This window comes from Pelophylax lessonae (genome assembly GCF_965119305.1).
Source record: "Pelophylax lessonae genome assembly, chromosome: 2".
Lineage (NCBI taxonomy): Eukaryota > Metazoa > Chordata > Amphibia > Anura > Ranidae > Pelophylax > Pelophylax lessonae.
The window spans coordinates 699,333,799-699,353,876 of record NC_138769.1 but is presented as its reverse complement, the minus strand read 5'-3'; the positions used below and the strand labels follow the sequence as shown (position 1 = coordinate 699,353,876).

General features: G+C 41.4%; 1 protein-coding gene across 1 annotated transcript in view; it reads left to right on the top strand.

The window, feature by feature from the left end:
* LOC309545835 (P2Y purinoceptor 2-like) overlaps positions 1 to 10,649 on the top strand; it is a 136,589-nt gene extending 125,940 nt beyond the window's left edge. Inside the window, exon 2 of the mRNA XM_082245230.1 lies at positions 9,482 to 10,649. Coding sequence (XP_082101356.1) covers positions 9,505 to 10,587 — 1,083 coding nt within the window. The 5' untranslated portion in view covers positions 9,482 to 9,504 and the 3' untranslated portion in view covers positions 10,588 to 10,649. The remainder of the gene's footprint in view (positions 1 to 9,481) is intronic.
* Positions 10,650 to 20,078: the final 9,429 nt, after the last annotated feature.

Here is a 20,078-nt window from a genome sequence, read left to right as displayed (position 1 = left end):
CAGTGCAGCCTCATCAGCGTACATCAGTACAGCCTCATCAGCGTACATCAGTGCAGCCTCATCAGCGTACATCAGTGCAGCCTCATCAGCGCACATCAGTGCAGCCTCATCACCGCACATCAGTGAAAGAGAAAAACTACCTGTTTGCAAAGTATTATAACAAACTATGAAAATTGTTTTATTTTTTTCATGATTTTCGGTCTTCTTTTTGTTTGTTTAGCAAAAAAAAACCCAGTGGTGATTAAATACCACCAAAAGAAAGCTCTATTTATGTGAAAAAAATGATAAAAACTAAGAGTGACAGCGCTGAAAGCTGAAAATTGGCCTGGGCAGGAAGGGGGTAAAAGTGCCCAGTAGGCAAGTGGTTAAATAAGTGAATACACTCACATTGGCTTAAAAAATATGCGCATGTAAAAACAAATCACCAATGCCGGCAAGGACCTCAGGTTGCAGTTACGTGGTGATGTGCCAACGTCACCGTATACCCGGAAGCCAGAGGTCCTTGCCATAACCCAAGGGACACCATGGCCTGATTCACACCTGTGTGGGTTGCAGTTTGTATATTCCAGGTGCATTTTGCAACACACATTTTTGATTTATTGAAGTCTATAGAACCAAAAACCAGAAAAAAGTGCCAGGTCTTTTCCATAATATTCACAGATGTGAATGCATAGCTCCCAACTGTCCCCCAAAAGTCCCTCTGTCCCTCTTTCCTCCTCATTTGTCCCTCATTTTGGTCTGATCTATATAGTTGTATATAAAATTAACTTTTTATCTTTCAAAAAGTATTTTCCAGTGCTAAACCTTTCATCCAATTTCCGAATCACTACATCTGTACATTTTAAGCTCTTTCTGGACCGGAAGATTTTCCCCCTTAATGACCAGGCCATATTTTGCAATTCGGCACTGCGTTACTTTAACGGGCAATTGCGCAGTCGTGCGACGCTGTACTCAAATACAATTGATGTCCTTTTTTTCCCACCAACAGAGCTTTCTTTTGGTGGTATTTGATCACCTGTACGATTTTTATTTTTTTGCGCTATAAACAAAAAAAAGAGCGACAACTCTGAAAAAACTATATTTTTCACTTTCTACTATATAACATTCTCAAAAAAAAATTTAAAAATCTAAATTTTTTTTAACGTTTTAGGCCAATTTCTTTTCTGCTACATATTTTTGGTAAAAAAATAGCGTATTTTGATTGGTTTGCACAAAAGTCTACTAACTACAGGAAATATTTATGTCATTTTTATTGTTTTTACTAGTAATGGCGGCGATCTGCGATTTTTAGCAGGACTGCGACATTGCGGTGGACAGATCGGACCCCTGATATTTATGACACTTTTGGGGGGGACCAGTGACATTACTACAGTAATCAGTGCTAAAAATATGCACTGTTGCTGTAATAATGACACTGGCAGGGAAGGGGTTAACATTGTGGGTGATCAAGGGTTTAAATGTGAGCCTAGGGGAGTGATTCTAACTGTGGGGGGCGTGGCTTGTGAAATGATTATAGAGACCTGTGATCCTATATAGAAGGATCACAGGGGCTCTATGATCATTTCAGGGAGAAGAATGGTCAGCTGTGTTTACAACAGCTGCCCGTCCTTCTCTCTCTCAGCGGGGAGCGGTCGCGGGTGTCAGGCGGCAATCGTAGCGGTCTGCCCGCTGCATTGGCTTCCCCCGCTGCCGAGTGGGGGCCGGAGCATGCCCCCCTAGCTGCAAGCGCGCGACCGACGTATGTCTATGTCGGTTTGCGCAGGAGGGCCGCACTGCTGCAGTAATAAGGCGGCGGGCGGTCGGGAAGAGGTTAAAACCCAGTATAAAGGAATAGTAGTGGTTAAAAAAAAGCACTTGTGGGTTAAACTAATCATTTTTTTTAAATCATTTTCCTTTAAGGGGGCATGGCATGGGGTGTGTCCTATGCCTACATACTTTTGTTAATAGGTTTCCTTCGTTCCATTCTCAAAAAGTTGGGAGGTATGTGAATGTGACCCATAGGAAACCATGTTAAATGGACTGCAGTGTGTTTCTGCATAACTGTAAACGCACTAAAAAATGCATAGATGTGAACCGGGCCTATGAGTGTGCTGTGCCTTTATGTAAAAAGAAGGAGGAGCTTATCTTGTGTAACACATCAGAGTCAAAGAGTTTATTGTTTGAATCATAGCTTAGATAACGTAAAATCATAAAGTCTGAGGATAAGGCAATCGTGTCGTTTAATCAGTGTAGAAAAACGAATTGATGGAAAAAGTGATAAAAATAAATGATAAAAAACATGTAGGCGGACAACACAACCCTGTCTGGCAGGGCAGGAGATCGAATCTTTCACTGCTGTAGTTAAATGCTCGTATTTTAAAAAATAAATGTCATTGTGTATTAGTAAGCCCAAATAGGTAATGAATTGTTTTATTTTTTTTTTTTATCTGCTCTGGAGTATATCTTTAACCACTTAAGCCCCGGAAGATTTTACCCCCTTCCTGACCAGGGCCTATTTTGCGATTCGGCACTGCGTGACTTTAACGGACAATTGCGCGGTCGTGCGACGCTGTACCTAAACGAATTTGACGTCCTTTTTTTCCCACCAACAGAGCTTTCTTTTGGTGGTATTTTATCACCTGTGCGTTTTTTTGATCATGCGCTATAAACAAAAAAAGAGCGACAATTTTGCAAAAGTAACAATATGTTTCTAATTTTTTTATATGAAATTCCCCCAAAAAAATGTAAAAATCAAAATTTTTTAACATTTTAGGCCAATTTGTTTTCTGCTACATATGTTTGGTAAAAAAAATCGCAAAAAGCGTATTTTGATTGGTTTGCGCAAAAGTTATTGCGTTTACTAACAAAGGGAAAGATTTTTGTCATTTTTGTTGTTTTTTTTTAACTAGTAATAGCGGCGATCTGCGATTTTTTTGTGGGACTGCGACATTGCGGTGGACAGATCGGACCCTTGACTGACATTTTTTACACTTTTGGGGTTACCAGTGACATTACTGCAGTAATCAGTGCTATACATATGCACTGTTACTGTAAAAATGACACTGGCAGTGAAGGGGTTAACTTTTTTTAGAGAGGGAGGGGTTAAGTGTGTGATTCTAACTGTGATTGGCTGTGGCTTGATGTGTAAGAACAGAGATCAACGGTCCTACATAGCAGAACCGTTTGATCTCCATTCTTACACAGGGAAGAATGACAGGCGGCTTTGTTTACATTAGCCGCCTGCCTTTCTCCCGATGTAACGGACGATCGCGAGTGACATCGGGTCCGCCGGGCACACGCGCGGGGGGGGGGGGTCCGTGACCGAGCAGGAGCGGGAATGCGCCTTCGGGGGCGCGCGCTCGCTCCCTAGAGCCTCACAGGCTAGTGACGTAGTCCTACGTCACTTTGCCTGTGAGGGGCTGACCGCCGCAGTAAATAGTCGTGCAGCGGTCGGCAAGCGGTTAAGCGGCGTTCCACTGGATTGTGTGTTTGTTAAAAGTCAGCAGCTACAAAAAGTGTAACTGCTGACTTTTAAAAAAAACACACACTCACCTGTCCCACAGTGCAGCAATGCGGCCGGGGGGAGCCTCGGATCTCTCCGTCATCACTAGTGTGGGCACCCGGCTGTGACAGCTTGCGGCTTCACAGCCGAGTGTGCACTGCGCATGCGTGAGTCACGCTGAGCGTCGTGACTGGCCAGGCAATTTTTTGGGACCTGTGACATGTCCCAGAAGATTGCAGGGAGGGAGGGGGAGAGGAGAACTTCCGCCCGAGCAGCCTAGGCGGCCCGAGCGGAAGTGGGAGCGGGTAACTGAAAAAAATAGGTACCCCCCCAAAAAAAAATGACATGCCAAATGTGGCATGTCAGGGGGTCAGGACCACTTAAAGCGGAAGTTCCACTTTTGAGTGCAACTCCGCTTTAAGAAAACCAAAGTTTATAGCTACCCTCTGCCCTGTCTCTCTAGATTTCATGCCTCTCTATTGCCAATTAAAGGCCACCAATCACATTTATTTGGAAAAAGTTAATAGGATGCACTAGCTAAGAAAGCAGATTGCTGCCCTTTAGAAATCCCTGAATACCAGGAATAAACGTACTAGTGCGCTATCTATTGATCTCTCAAATAAAACTTGTATAAAGTATTTCTCTTTAAAAAAAAAAAAAAAAAAGAAATTATCTATAAACAGTAACATAAATACAACATTACATAATGTTTCTCTTTGTGATAATAAAGGAAGGATTATCTATAAACGATAACACAAAGTGAAATTGAGTAACCTTGTAAACACAAAATATACAGGATTTGCAATCAGCTCTGGCAATTCTTAGAGCAGTGTTTCTCAACCTTTTTTCAGTGAAGGTGCCCTTAAAAATGATGCGCAATCTCGAGGCACCCCATTCTAAAGATTAAAAATGAAATGAATAGTTTTACATAAGGTATCAACATCCACACAAGTAGGACACCCAACGTCAAAGGTGATTTCTTCTTCCAAAGCAAATACAGCTTTGCACACTGGCATGGGCGTCCGCAGAACTTTTTTCAGGGGGAGGCATCATTTTAAGGTCACCCATGCTCCGCCCCTTTTAACAATGTCATGAAGGGGAGGGGCTTAGTCATTATACTTATTTTGAGTATTTATTTTTAACCGGTTGCCGACAGCCGCAAGTACATATACTGCGGCGGTCAGCCCCGGCCAGGCAAAGTGACGTACCAGTACGTCACTAGCCTGTCACTGGCTTGTGAGCCAATAGCGGGCGGGAGCGCGCCTGCCCCGGCTCGTTCCCTAGCAAGTCAGTGCATGTGATGTCCGCCGGTCATTCGCGATCGTTCGCCGTGAAGGGAGAAAGGCAGGCGGCTTATGTAAACAAGCCGTCTGTCATTCTCCCCTGTGTAAAAATGGAGATCAGACGGTTCTACTATGTAGGACCGTTGATCTCTGTTTTTACACTAGTAGCCATGTCCAATCACAGTTAGAAACACGCCCCTAGGACACACTTAACCCCTCCCTCTCCAATGCAGTTAACCCCTTCCCTGCCAGTGTCATTTTTGCAGTAACAGTGCATATATATAGCACTGATTACTGCAGTAATGTCACTGGTAACCCCAAAAGTGTCAAAAATATCAGTCAAGGGTCCGATCTGTCCGCCGCAATGTCGCAGTCCCGCAAAAAAAATCGCAGATCACTCGTTAAAGAAAAAAACACCAAAAATGACAAAAATCTTTCCCTTTGTTAGTAAACGCGATAACTTTTGCGCAAACCAATCAAAATACGCTTTTTGAGATTTTTTTTTACCAAACATATGTAGCATAAAACAAATTGGCCGAAAATGTTAAAACATTTTGATTTTTACATTTTTTTTGGGGAATTTCATATAAAAAAATGTGAAAAATATTGTTATTTTTGCAAAATTTACGCTCTTTTTTTGTTTATAGCGCATGATCAAAAAATCGCACAGGTGATCAAATACCACCAAAAGAAAGCTCTGTTTGTGGGGAAAAAAGGACATCAAATTTGTTTAGGTACAGCGTCGCACGACCGCGCAATTGTCCGTTAAAACCACGCAGTAAAAAATCGCAAAAAACCCCCTGGTCAGGAAGGGGGTAAAATCTTCCGGGGCTTAAGTGGTTAAAGGGCAAACAGCAGCATTTATTTTTAAAACATTTGTTAACCTAAAAAAAAAAATGATCCTGTTCCCTTAAAGCATGTTATACAGCACAGTGCTTTGTTGTGTAATTTGGTCCCTTCTATCACCTAAAATACCTGGCTGATCCTGCCTGGCTATGTCCTCCCCTCTGTAAACTGACCACGGTATACCATGGCTACTGAGCCCTTACACTGTGGTCAGTTTATGTGCCTCCGCATCTCACAGCGTGTCATACACAGCTCACCTGTCCTCCTCTGTCCTCTCTCCCCCCCTCCCTCCCTGTCTGTCTTCTCCTCTGTCAGTGCCCCTCCTGCTGCTGTAATTTCACTTAAAGTTTCATATCCTGTATACAGGCTGTTTAATAATCCTGTGTGCCCCTGTGTCTGTGTTTTATAAAAATAAGCCATTCTTTACAAGTTTTCAGAGTGCCAATCGCCACTCACGTGACCTGCCGCCTCTTCCCTCCTCTCCCCCTCCCCTCCTCCTCCCCCTCCCCTCCCGTCTGCCGACAGTGGGAAATCCTCAGCCCCACCTGCTGCAGGCAGCTGTCAGACAGGGAGAGGAGAGAGCCAATGAATCACGTGAGTGGTGCTTGGCGCTCTGAAAACTGGTAAAGAACGCCTTATTTTTTTTTTTAAACACATACACAGGCACACAGGATTATTAAACAGACCAGACAGGATGGTATAACGTGGCTTAAGAACCACTTTAAAGGAGAAGTTGAGATTCCAGGGGGGGCCTTTGGCCCCCCTACCTGCGGACACCAATGCACACCGGTACTGACTAGTATTCCAGTGTTTCACTTTTCCCTAATTTCTGTTCCTCGCTCAGCTAATGTGGCCCCAGTGCTTACAGAGAAAGGCAGGAGAGGGACAAACAAGGATGAGGTGCAAGCATTGTTAGGATGCCGGTGCCTGGAATTGTAATGGTGCACAATGAAAACCCATGGCTTTGTGTGCCTAAAAGGCAGGCTTCATCCACACGCTGTCTTATATATAATTTGTGGGCAATTTTTACACATTTTTCCAAGGCACCCTCAAGAAACCCGAAGGCACCCAGAGTGCCGGGGCACCCTGGTTGAAAAAGGCTGCCTTAGAGAAAAGTCCCATAAGTGAATTGTGATAAAAATGAGTCCAAAGCCTGTGAAACATACTGGGTGTGCGTCAAAAAATAACTCCTCCAAAGTGCTCAGTGAACCACCTCTGTGCTAATTATTAAATGATGGCCGCTTACCAGATATCAGCGGTCATGCAGCATTTAGTGACACTCGACTAAACCAACTCGATCCTTAAGCAAACTCCCGGTACACATCAGGGATCCAACTACATGAAACTAAATTTCACTGCAGCAAGCTCACTCAACATGGAAGATGTCACCTGCACCATGTAGCAGAAATGTAGATCTTTCTGCTAATAATACTAATAAAATATTGATAATAATAATTAGAGCTCTGGGCATTTTTAAGAAACCAGAGGTACTTTTTTATTCTTTTATTCAAAGTCATCAACTTTTCATGGAAAGCTGAATTTCTGTTTCATCTCTGTGACTTGGTGTATGTTGGTGAGATCCCAAGTCTGCTCACCTGCTGTTCCCCTTGGAAAGGGGTTCTTACCATCCTGTAGGATTATTTTTACTTATTGTATAATATATTAGCAGACTGTAAGACTCCATTCACACCAGCGCGACTTGTCAGGCGACTTGTCAGCCTGACAAGTCGCGCTCCCTCGCAGTCCATTCACTGGTACAGGACCCGTTCTAATAGGAGCGACACAAGTCGCTCCGACTTAGAAAAAGGGTCCTGTACTACTTCGGGGCGACCTCGGAGCGACTTGCATAGACATCCATTATGTAAAGTCCTTGCAAGTTGCTCCGAAGTCGTGGTGCATGGGAATGCACAAGTCGCCCCCGAAGTAGTACAGAGTCGTGCCGCCCCAGTGTGAACCGAGTCTAAATGGAATAGCTGGAATACCCAATGGCACATGGGAACCCTCCATACTTCTATATGGGAAAGAACAGGAAGGAAGGAAGCAAGGTTAGGAAATTTGACAGGGAGATATTGCTGTTGGAGCATTCAAGACATATAGGAAACCAAGGGCTGACTGAGCCCACCAGATCCTGCCATGTTTCCCAACTGGCACTCTCTGTACATGATGCAAATATACGCCTTATGTTTCTGTTGATTTCCTCTGGGTCTCTAGTTTCCTCCCATAATCCAAACGCATATTGGTAGGTAAGGGGCCTACCTTTCCTAGTTCTGGAACAATTGTGTCTCAGTATTGTGTGGTTGGGACAACACATTTTAGTTTTACGGGTGCAGGAAATTTTGGGTGGTTTTATGTATTTTGTAAAGTCCTACAGTATACAGTGTATCTAAAAATTGACGTGTTTGACTGTGATGAAGGCAGCAGATGGCAAGTTCCTCGGGGGCAGGACTAATGTAGTTGGTTTGATGTTTTCTATGGAATGCTGCAGAGTTTTTCAAACGTTGAAGGTAAATCAATAGATAAAATAATTATGGTGATAAGCTGGATGGTGGCAGCATGATTCCTTTTTGCTTCCTTCATCCCTCTACACTTATATCATTTCTCTGGGTGTTCAGCACCAGAACTAGTATAAGCATCTTTATGTAAACTGCTTAAAAGTAGAAAAAACGTGAGTTTTTATTAATGTGTGATAAGACAAGCAATACATTTTACAGCAGGAGTCATAACATTTGCAAGTTGTAGTATATAGTTCTGTTTTTTGACCTTGTATTCGAGCTGATTAACTGTACAGCTAATTCAGCAATTTACTATCAGATCTTTCTGTCAAGTTACACGGGTTAATAAGCATTATGTATCATTTTTATTTCTTAAAATTAAAGATTACTGTATTATGAATTCCATAATATAATGTTAGTTTATTGTATATGGTGAGTTACAGTGTTCATTTTTATATATACAGTATATATATATAAATAAAACACCCTGATTTTTCATTGGCCCTGAGCCTTTTTGTAAAGCTATATATATATATATATATATATATATATATATATATGTATACACACACACACACACATATATATATATATATATATATATATGTATATATATATATATATGTCAGTCAATTATGTAGTCAAACCTGGGCAATACATTTACAGCTTTAATATACAGTTTATTTAATGGTCAAATCGAAAATGGAAAAGAGCTATGACAATTTTGTCAAAAGACATTGGATTTTACCGCCGGGTTTGATTTTATCAATTTAGATCTCATCTTCTTGTGCTCAGTCAAAACCCATCATTTTATGTCTTTATTTGCTTTGCGATTTTGAAAGATTCAGAAAACATGATTTGTTTGTATCTATAAACTGGTTGCAAACAATTACATATACCCAGTGAAGTGACTGGCTTCAAGTGATACACGAAGATGAAACAAATCCTCCTACATAAGTTGTACCAGCTTATCTGCAGCATTCTCTTTTCTACATCTATTCAAAGTTTGGAATTTAGGAAGCTTTTCTGAGCTGTCAGAAAAAAGAGGCGGGGAGCTAAAATTATGCTCTGGAGAGCTCTGAGAGCTGATTGGAGGGAAGAGACACACCTCCTTCACACAGCATACAGGAACAGAGCTGAGGCTGTCAATCAGCTGGAGGTCCCTCCCCTGTCACCTTTTTTCTCTTGGTGTCATGAAAACTTGTCAGAAGTGATTCATGCCAGAGGAACGAAGCAGTAGACAGAGATGACACTTAGTGCTCTGGGTTGAGACAAGTACACACTGTAGAGGGATATGGCTTATTCATATTTACAACCAATTTAAATCTGTGATGAACTTTTCACTTTGTTTTAATTTTTGTGTGTTTTCATTTGAACAGGTCAACAGCATTGTGGCTGAACAATGAATAGCTCAGAAAACGATAGCTACCCTTACAGGTGTGTATTTGATGAAGATTTCAAGTATGTTCTGCTTCCAGTGTCCTACGGGATTGTGCTCTGCGTTGGGCTTGTTCTTAACATTCTAGCCCTTTACATCTTTCTGTTCCGGCTTAAGCCCTGGAATGCTTCCACCACGTACATGTTTAACCTTGTTGTCTCGGACATTCTGTATGTCATCTCCCTGCCCCTGCTGATCTACTATTATTCCAAGGGAGATGACTGGCCATTTGGTGAAGCTTTGTGCAAAATCGTCAAATTTCTCTTCTACAACAACATGTATTGCAGCATCTTCTTCTTGCTTTGCATCAGTATCCACCGATTCCTTGGGATCTGCTACCCTATGAAGTCGTTGAGTTGGTTAAAGGTTCGAAATGCTCGCATTATATCCATCATGGTCTGGGTCTTCATTGCAGCTTTCCAGTCCCCAATATTGTATTTTGTGACCACAAGCACGAAGGGAGATAGCACCACCTGCCACGACACCTCTAGCGTGGATTTATTTGATACTTTCGTTGTCTATAGCTCGGTCAGCTTGGCTTTGCTCTTCTGTGTCCCATTTGTTACCATCATCATCTGCTACGTTTTGATGACCCGGGCCCTCATGCAGCCCTCAGCAGCTTCTTCAGACACCTCAAACTCCAAGAAAAAGTCAATAAAGATGATCATTATTGTGCTGCTCACATTCATCATTTGCTTCTTACCTTTTCACGTGAACCGAACCTTGTACTATTACTTTAGAAAGTTAGACCTTGACTGTGATACGTTGAATGCAATCAACATGGCCTACAAAGTGACAAGACCTCTGGCTAGCGCTAACAGCTGTCTAGATCCCATCTTGTACTTTCTTGCTGGACAAACTGCGCGAAGGAATATTATTTCTAGGAGCGGACTCACAAAAGTTAAAAGCAAGTTCTCAGCCTATGTACGAAATAATAACTCAAGCTCTGTGACGAACAGTAATGCTGCAGAGAACAGCTTTACCCCCATTTCTCCCGACATGCCATCAGCCCCCAGTCCTAGCCCAACCATAATCACCAGGATGTAAACGGCCAAGTTATATTTATTAGGTACCATAAATCTGTTTTTTTGGCAAAGAATTGCTGGAACCCAGAATAACTTGTTTGTAAAATGGGACCTTTGTTCATTTAAGCGTATCTAAACCCAAATTTTCAGTAAATGAAAAGTAACAATGCTCATTTTGGGTTGACTGTAATGCATTAAAATGATCTATTTATTGAAAAAGAATGTTTATAAGAAACAAGTTATTAGCTTGGATTGTGTGTATAGGCATGAGTGACGGTGAGTGTACTAGAATATGGATACAATACAATATTCAACTGCAGTCACAATACTGAAACAACCGATGAAAACAATATAATACAACAATAAACAGCCCTTCCATGCCAAAATCAGTTTGTCTAGTACAGGGGTCTCCAAACTTTCTAAACAAAAGCCAGTTTACTTCCCTAGTGACTTTGCGGGGGAACTTTGGGCATTGGGAGTAGAAAATTGTATCAGTGGAAAGAATAGTGCCCTATCGATGGTCAGTGAGAAGAATAGTGTCCCATCGATGGTCAGTGAGAAGAATAGTACCCCATCGATGGTCAATGAAAAGAATAGTGCCCCATCGATGGTCAGTGAGAAGAATAGTACTCCATTGATGGTCAGTGAGAAGAATAGTGCCTCATCGATGGTCAGTGAGAAGAATAGTGCCCCATCGATGGTCAGTGAGAAGAATAGTGCCCCATCGATGGTCAGTGAGAAGAATAGTGCCCCATCGATGGTCAGTGAGAAGAATAGTGTCCCATAGATGGTCAGTGAGAAGAATAGTGTCCCATAGATGGTTAGTGAGAAGAACAGTGCCTCATCGATGGTCAGTGAGAAGAATTAGTGAAAACAAACTAAATCAAATAATGAGTCCCTTGATCCCTTAGGTAGTAATCGTCCAATGAGAAGACTTTAAATCAAAGTTCTATAAAATGAAAAGACTCTAGTGCTCAATAGATGGCCCACTTTTGCCTCTGGTATGGATATGGATGCCAAGCAAAGATGTAAATCACCCAGGTGCACCTCCACCATGCACTAAAAGCTATAAGAGTCTATAAGAGAGCTATAAACCGATGAAAACAATATAATACAACAATAAACAGCCCTTCCATGCCAAAATCAGTTTGTCTAGTACAGGGGTCTCCAAACTTTCTAAACAAAGGTCAGTTTACTTCCCTAGTGACTTTGCGGGGGGACTGTGGCCATTGGGAGTAGAAAATGGTATCAGTGGAAAGAATAGTGTCCCATCGATGGTCAGTGAGAAGAATAGTGCCCCATCGATGGTCAGTAAGAAGCATAGTGTCCCATCGATGGTCAGTGAGAAGAATAGTGCCCCATCGATGGTCAGTGAGAAGAATAGTGCCCCATCGATGGTCAGTGAGAAGAATAGTGCCCCATCGATGGTCAGTGAGAAGAACAGTGCCCCATCGATGGTCAGTGAGAAGAATAGTGCCCCATCGATGGTCAGTGAGAAGAATAGTGCTCCATTGATGGTCAGTGAGAAGAATAGTGTCCCATAGATGGTCAGTGAGAAGAATAGTGCCCCATTGATGGTCAGTAAGAAGAATAGTGCCCCATCGATGGTCAGTGAGAAGAATAGTGCCCCATCGATGGTCAGTGAGAAGAATAGTGCCCCATTGATGGTCAGTGAGAAGAATAGTGTCCCATCGATGGTCAGTGAGAAGAATAGTGCCCCATCGATGGTCAGTGAGAAGAACAGTGCCCCATCGATGGTCAGTGAGAAGAATAGTGCCCCATCGATGGTCAGTGAGAAGAATAGTGTCCCATCTTCAGTGTCAGTGGTAGGAATAGTACCTCATCATTGTTGTCAGTGGGAGGAATGTCGACTGATGTAATATAAAACTTGGTGCACTAAAAAATATTGATAAATCTACTGTGATGATAAACAGTAAATAGTGAAAACAAACTAAATCAAATCATGAGTCCCTTAGATCCCTTAGGTAGTAATAGTCCAATGAGAAGACTTTAAATCAAAGTTCTAGAAAATGAAAAGACTCTAGTGCTCAATAGATGGCCCACTTTCGCCTCTGGTATGGCTATGGATGCCAAGCAAAGATGTAAATCACCCAGGTGCACCTCCACCATGCACTAAAAGCTATAAGAGTCATAAGTGCAATGTGGAAAGGTATCACTTATGATGGAAATCCTTAACTCCCTTCTTCCTTTCAGGTGGAACCGGTCTCATGAGAGATGGTGGGTAACTGATCCAACACAAAATGCATTGAAATAAATCAAAAATATTCTTTCAGTGTAAAACTGTATGGTGATTTTTTTTAGGCCCCTTTCACACATACGAACTGTTTGTCTATTTTTCATCCATCCGTTAACTTATGAAAAAACGGACATCAATGCATTCCTATGGAAAAACAGATGATCATCCTTTTACATCCATTTTCATCCGCTTCCGTCAATATCTGTTTTTTGAACGGATAAAAGCCCTATTTTTCTTCCATTAAAAAAACGGTTTCGACAAAAAACGACAAACGGTCCGTTTTTCATCCGTTTATGCAATGGTAGTGGATGTAAAAAAACGGATGAAAAACAGATGAAAAATGGATGAAAAACTGATGAATACTTCATCCATTTTGACGTGACTGAACTGATAAAATAAATGATCCGTATGAGTGAAAGGGACCATAGGATAAAAAATACCAACTACCCACAATGAATGGTTAAAAACGAGCATATATGCAAACTATACCGGTCCTGGGATTCAAACCGACAGCCTTGTGGAATCGGCGGGCATGATGGAAGGAATGGTAAAGAAAAGAGTTGGGGTGCACCCGCGCTATGGATAATAACACAAATACCAAACCAATAATATATTTAAAATTGTGGGGATCAGATGGTTATGCTGCCTCCAACTTACCGCAAGGGTAAAAAATGTGGGGGGTCGGGAGGTGTTGGTATGGGGCGCTACCACCTTGTACAGCGAATCTATTCATTGTGTGTGATCCCAAATAAAAGTGCACAGTGCTTACTGGTTAGCAAATATTGTGCAAATATAATATTAAAGTGCTGCGTGCTTAACGAAATAAATGTGCAACTTGGTGCAAACACAAAAGATGGTACTCTCAACACCGTAGTGCCGAGTGGATTGTACCGTCTATGTGTCACTCATCGGATGTAAACGACCATTACTTGGTGATAAGTGCAAAGGTGCAAATGTGCAAATAAGTGAATAAACAATACATAAAATCTTTTATTGTGGCCTCCTATTGCAGAGGAAACTAACATCCGTGATAAGTGTTATAAAAACAATTAAAATGCAGTATAAAATAAAGTGAAGGTAAATTGCGCCTGTTTGCGCGTGCTGAGAGTGAGGAGTGCTAATACCGAAGGTAAAGCACTTACCAATAACCTCTCCCTTATTCACTTGGTTTACTGTTTCTCCCTCCTTTTGATGCCTGCAAGATCTTTACCATTGATTGTTCCACAGGTATCGTTGCGTGTGCATCTAGGGAGTCAGTGTACAAAAGACCAAGAGAGCTTCCATTGCGTAGTACAGTATAGCATTGAGGGAAAAATAGTAGCGACTCACTGTTAGGAAGTTCACCGTCAGCTTGTTAGTGGATCTCCGGCGTGCGGCCGTGCGGTGCTTCCGCGTTCCACCGGCCAGAGCCACCTTAATGGAAGTGACGTATGACGCTGATTGCCGCTCTACGCGTTTCGTCACTGCGACGTCATCTGGGGCCCCAGATGACGTCGCAGTGACGAAACGCTTAATATTATATTTGCACAATATTTGCTAACCAGTAAGCACTGTGCACTTTTATTTGGGATCACACACAACGAATAGATTCGCTGTACATGATGGAAAGAATAGTACCACATCATTGGCATAAGTTGGAGGAATAGTGCCCCATCATTGGTGTCAGTGGGAGGAATAGTGCCCCATCATTGGTGTCAGTGGGAGGAATGGTGCCCCATCATTGGTGTCAGTGGGAGGAATAGTGTCCCATCATTGGTGGCAGTGGGAGGAATAGTGCCCCATCATTGGTTTCAGTGGGAGGAATCATGCCCCATCATTGGTGTCAGTGGGAGGAATGGTGCCCCATCATTGGTGTCAGTGGGAGGAATAGTGTCCCATCATTTGGGTCAGTGGGAGGAATAGTGTCCCATCATTGGTGTCAGTGGAAGGAATCGTGCCTCGTATCAGTGTTGCAAATAGTGTCCCAAAGGCCAGATAAAGGCAAGCGGGCCACATTTTGAGGACCACTGGTTTAGAACAACAGATAATGTAGGTACGTATGCTCACTGGCTAAACCTTGTGAACACTACTGGAATAATTAATGAGTTTGGCAGAGACATTTTAAGTGGAAACCTGAACAGTTTCAAAATTCTGTATACAGGTCATTGACATACCTAAAGACATGTCCTCAGAGATTGATTTGCCCAAAGCTTTTATGTTTCTGTCTTGAGATAAGACTTTTCACTAAATGTTCTTGTGAATGCAAGAATGAATGTTTGAAATCAAAGTAGAACTAAAGACCAAACTTTCATTTTGGAAAGAATAAGGAAAGGTTATACCCCCTGGCAGGTTTTGTGCCATCTGTTTCATTTGGGGAGATTTACCTTCACTTTCTGTTTTATATCCAGAACAGGAAGTGAGAGAAAACCCCTCCAGTGAAGGAATCCTGGGGTGTCACCAGGGTCACTCAAACTAGTAACAAAGCAAAAGATTCAGTGCTACTACCCTTACCCCAAAATATAAACAGAGCTCAGGGGTGCTTGATCCACAGTCGTTTGCCTGTAAGAAGTAATCTATTACTATAATCCACACAACCAGTTGCTGCTCTTAAAAAATCAGCTGACGCGTTTCAGCCTGCAAGCTATAACTAAGGCCTTGTAGGCTGAAATGCGTCAACTGATTTTATTTGCAATTTTACACTGTGGTTTTTCAATAAAAATTAAGATTTTTAAGAGCAGCAACTGGTTGTGTGGATCATCTTAATGGATCGCTCAAACTAGTGTCTCTGTTGGAAGGTTTCCCCTCTATTAATGTTCTGGTGATTGGGATTTTCTTTCACTTTCGCTCTTGGCGACAATGGTAACCAGAACGAATAGAGAGGGGGAATCTCCCTAATGGGGGCACATACAACAATAAAAACTGACAGATGTTCTAATCCCTCTCCACTCTATCCTAAGGCTCAGTTCACATATAAGCAAATTGGATGCGTTTTGAACCTCGTTCAATTCGCATCAGATGCGAACTGCCAGCTGTCACTATGACGCCAGTTCACGTATGTGTATGCTGGCTGCAGTCCATTTTTAAAAAGAGTCCTGTGCGTGTTGCAGTCCGGTTCAGGTGGGATTTTAACCACTTACGGACCACCCACAGTGTATTTATGTTGGTACTTTGACGTTAAATACCGGGGTTATGGTAGCAGATAGCTGCCATAACCCCCATATTTCTTTAAATGGCAGGTGGTCCACTTTAACATAAGGGCGGTCCCAGCAGCGGATTCCCAGTGAGATCACCTTTATGGGCGGCGGGAGAGGTGTGGCTGGAGAGGTGCCCCCCCCACGCTTCCTGGTCATTTTCCCCGCTTACCGGACCCGTTGGTAGCGGGGAAAACGATCCGGTCCGCTGTCCTCTCAGGCAGGAAGTCGAGAGAGGGCAAGATGACTCTATGGCCTTGGAGGACCAGAGTGACGTCATCCGTCGCTTCCTAGCAACTGTTTTTTTTTTTTTTTTTCTTTTATAGTGTAGATGTGAGATCTGAGGTCTTTTTGACCCCAGATCTCACATTAGAGGTACTGTCCTGCTTATTTCTATTACAAGGGATGTTTACATTCCTTGTAATAGGAATAAAAGTGATAAAACATTTATTTTAAAAGGACAGTGTAAAAATAACAGATAAAATAAATAGGAAAAAAAAAATGAAAGCACCCCGTCATCGTTAGCTCGCGTGTAGAAGCGAACACATACGCAAGTCGTGCCCACATATGTAAACGGTGTTCAAACCACACACATGAGGTATCACCGCAATAGTTAGAGCGAGAGCAATACTTTGAGCCTGAGACCTCTTCTGTAACTCTAAACTGGTAACCTGTAGACATTTTTAAAATGTCGCCTATGGGAATTTTTAAGTACAAATGTTTGTCTCCATTCCACGAGCGTGAGCAATTTTGAAGCATGACATATTGGGTATCTATTTACTCGGCGTAACATTATCTTTCACATTATAGAAAAAAATTCGGCTAACTTTACTGTTTTCATATTTTATAGTTCAAAAAAGTGTATTTTTTTCCAAACAAATTGCGTTTGTAAGACCGCTGCGCAAATGCGGCATGATAAAAAATATTGCAACAATCTCCATTTTATTCTCCAGGGTCTCCATTTTATTCTCTAGGGTACTTTGAACGTTTGGGGTTCAAAGTAATTTTCTAGCAAAAAAAAACAAAAATTAGTTTAACTTGTAAACAACAAATGTCAGAAAAAGGCCCGGTCCAGAAGTGGTTAAGTAAAAATGTGCGACTGAATCACACCTGAACAGGTGAACAAAACTGCACTGGACTCCTTTTAAAAAACACAGGGAAACCGCGGTCAGACATGTGAACCAAGCCTAAAGCCCCGTACACACGATCAGATTATCGAACGATCTGTCGTCCGTTTTTTGTGACATGCTAGTGTGATGTGGAAAGTGAAGAGATTATTTTCATACGAATTTTCCCGTACGACAGAATTCTACTTCAGAAGTGATGTCATGTGTTGGATTGCTTTGTATGTGTTCTTTCGTCTCTGAGCATGCCTAGTCTTGCTCTTAAGATTTTTTTCCGTCAAAATCTGTACTAATAAGACGAAAATCGAACGTTGTTTTGACGGACAACAAAAATTATATAGCCTGCACATCAGGATTTTGTCGGCTGAAAAGTCGGAGTCGGCTATCGAAAGCACCGTACTAACAATCCGAAAATCGGCAGATCAGTCGTCGGACGAATTTTCCCTTCAGATTTTCTTATCGTGTGTACGGGCCTTAAAGGTTTTACCTTTTACATAATTTAAGGTACTTGTCTTTTTGAACCAAAGACTAAATTCTATAAAAAGTAAGTAATTAAATGTGCCTTTGTTGCATCAATTATTTGTTAACAGTTAAACATGATGGATTCATGCCTTTAAAAAATCCTGAAACTGTTTCCTCATCAGGTCTGTGTATCCACTGGGGAGGTTGCAAATGTCACTAGCACTGAAAGTGGAAAAAAAAAATATCAACAATGACACAAAAAGCAATAAAAAAAAAAAAAAAATAAGAAGAGTGTACAAGAGTTAGAACCTCCGTTTCTTTTATAATTCCCTCACTTCCCCATTTGTCAGGATTTACACCACATTTCACCAAACAGAAATAAAACATAAGTTACTGAAAAACTAAAATAAACTCATGTACACAAGCAACCACCAAAGTGTGCAAAAAAGAATCAAGTTACATGCAGTCTGTTCATTCTGTGTTTATCTCTCTCTTGGAGCATTTTAGAAGAATGCAATATTTTGACCAGCAAAACTATGTTCTGTTTATGTCAGGACTATCTCTTTAATGACACTCACTGTCAGATACATAAATCCTTTAGCCACCTTTTTTTTTTATAAACATGCCCGGCAGTAGAGACGACTTATAAAGACTGGAGGAAAAGAATATAAAAACACAACCCAGTGCTGCTAATCAGATGCTTGCACTTGAGCCATGATTTTGAATCTTGATCCTTAGGAAGTACTTTTATATCTTTCTGAACTAGTCTAGGATTTTTTTCACAGTTTAATGCCCGTACACATGATTCGAAAATCATCTGAAATTATTCGATGGGACAAGCATGAACATTTTTCTCGTACGATCCCAGATCGTATGATTTTCGTTTAATCAGTACAGTTGTCGTTTAAATATACAATACAAATACATGACAACACATTAAATCACTTCTGAATTTTTATTCTGTGGTACGAGAAATTACGAGATTTTTCCTAACTTTAGTAAACTCTTAATTTTCAATATGCGACTAGCGTGCAAAAAAAAAGAAAATGGACTATCTGTCGTCTAATTTTCAGATCGTGGCCATACGCAGGCTGAACGAAAAAGAAAGTCAAATTCCTTCATCCACGAGATATATATATATATATATATACTGTGCTGTACATTTATGAAAAAAATCCTCCATCCATGTTGTATATAGTTAGTCTCATATACCGTACATTTGGAGACAGGCACAATTTTCATACTTTTGGCTCTGTATGCCACTAGAATAGAATTAAAACAAAACAATCAAAATTAATTTGAAGCGCAGACTTTCAGTTTTAATTCAAGGGGTTGAATTCAAGGGGTTTTATTCAAGGGGCTAATCAAGTACAAAATTTAGAAACTGCAACCTTTTTTTTTTTACACAGTCCCCCCATTTTCAGGGGCTCAAATGTAATTGGACAAATTAATATAATCATAAATAAAATGATCATTTCTTATATTTTAATTGGACATCAGACATAGCTGGTGTGTATAGCCACCAAAGTGGCTTATAAGAGGGCTATATAATAGAAGGGGGGGACTTTAATGGCACCCAACAAGAAATTGCTCTCAAGGGCAAATAAAATCATTATATTTTATTAGTATATAAAAAGACAAACCATACATATCATAAACTCTCTTTTTATATATTAATAAAATATATTGATTTTATTTGCCCTTAAGCGCAATTTCTTGTTGGGTGCTTGTTCCCAATTGAAATGCTTGTTCAATTGGGTTGAAATCAGGTAATTGGCATAATTTTTCCTTCAAAAACTCCTGGGTTGCTTTTAAAGTGTGTTTTGGATCATTGTCCATCTGTACTGTGAAGCCGTCCAATCAACTTTGTTGCATTTCACTGAATCGGGGCTGACAGTATATCTCTAAACACTGCAGAATTCATCCAGCTGCTTCTGTCTTCTGTCACATCATCAATAAACACCAATGACCCAGTGCCAATGGAAGCCATGTATGCCCATAAGGGCTGCAACTAACGATTAATTTGTCTGTCGACTAATCTATCGATTATTTTTACGATTAGTCGACTAATCTAACGATTATTTAAATTTTTTGTTTTTTTGCTTAATTTAGTGTTTTTTTGATTAGCTAATTAATCCTGTAATTAATACAGACCCCTCAGTAAGCCCCCCTCCCACTACAGACCCCTCAGTAAGCCCCCCTCCCAGTACAGACCCCCACAGTAAGCCCTCCCACCCAGTACAGACCACTTAGTAAGCCCCCCTCCCAGTACAGACCCCTCATTAAGCCCTCCCATCTAGTACAGACCACTTCCTAAGCCCCCCCTCCCAGTACAGACCCCTCAGTAAGCCCTCCCACCTAGTACATACCACTTACTAAGCCCCCCCCCCCAGTACAGACCCCTCAGTAAGCCCTCCCACCTAGTACAGACCACTTACTAAACCCTCCTCCCAGTACAGACCCCTCAGTTATCCCTCCCACCCAGTACAGACCACTTAGT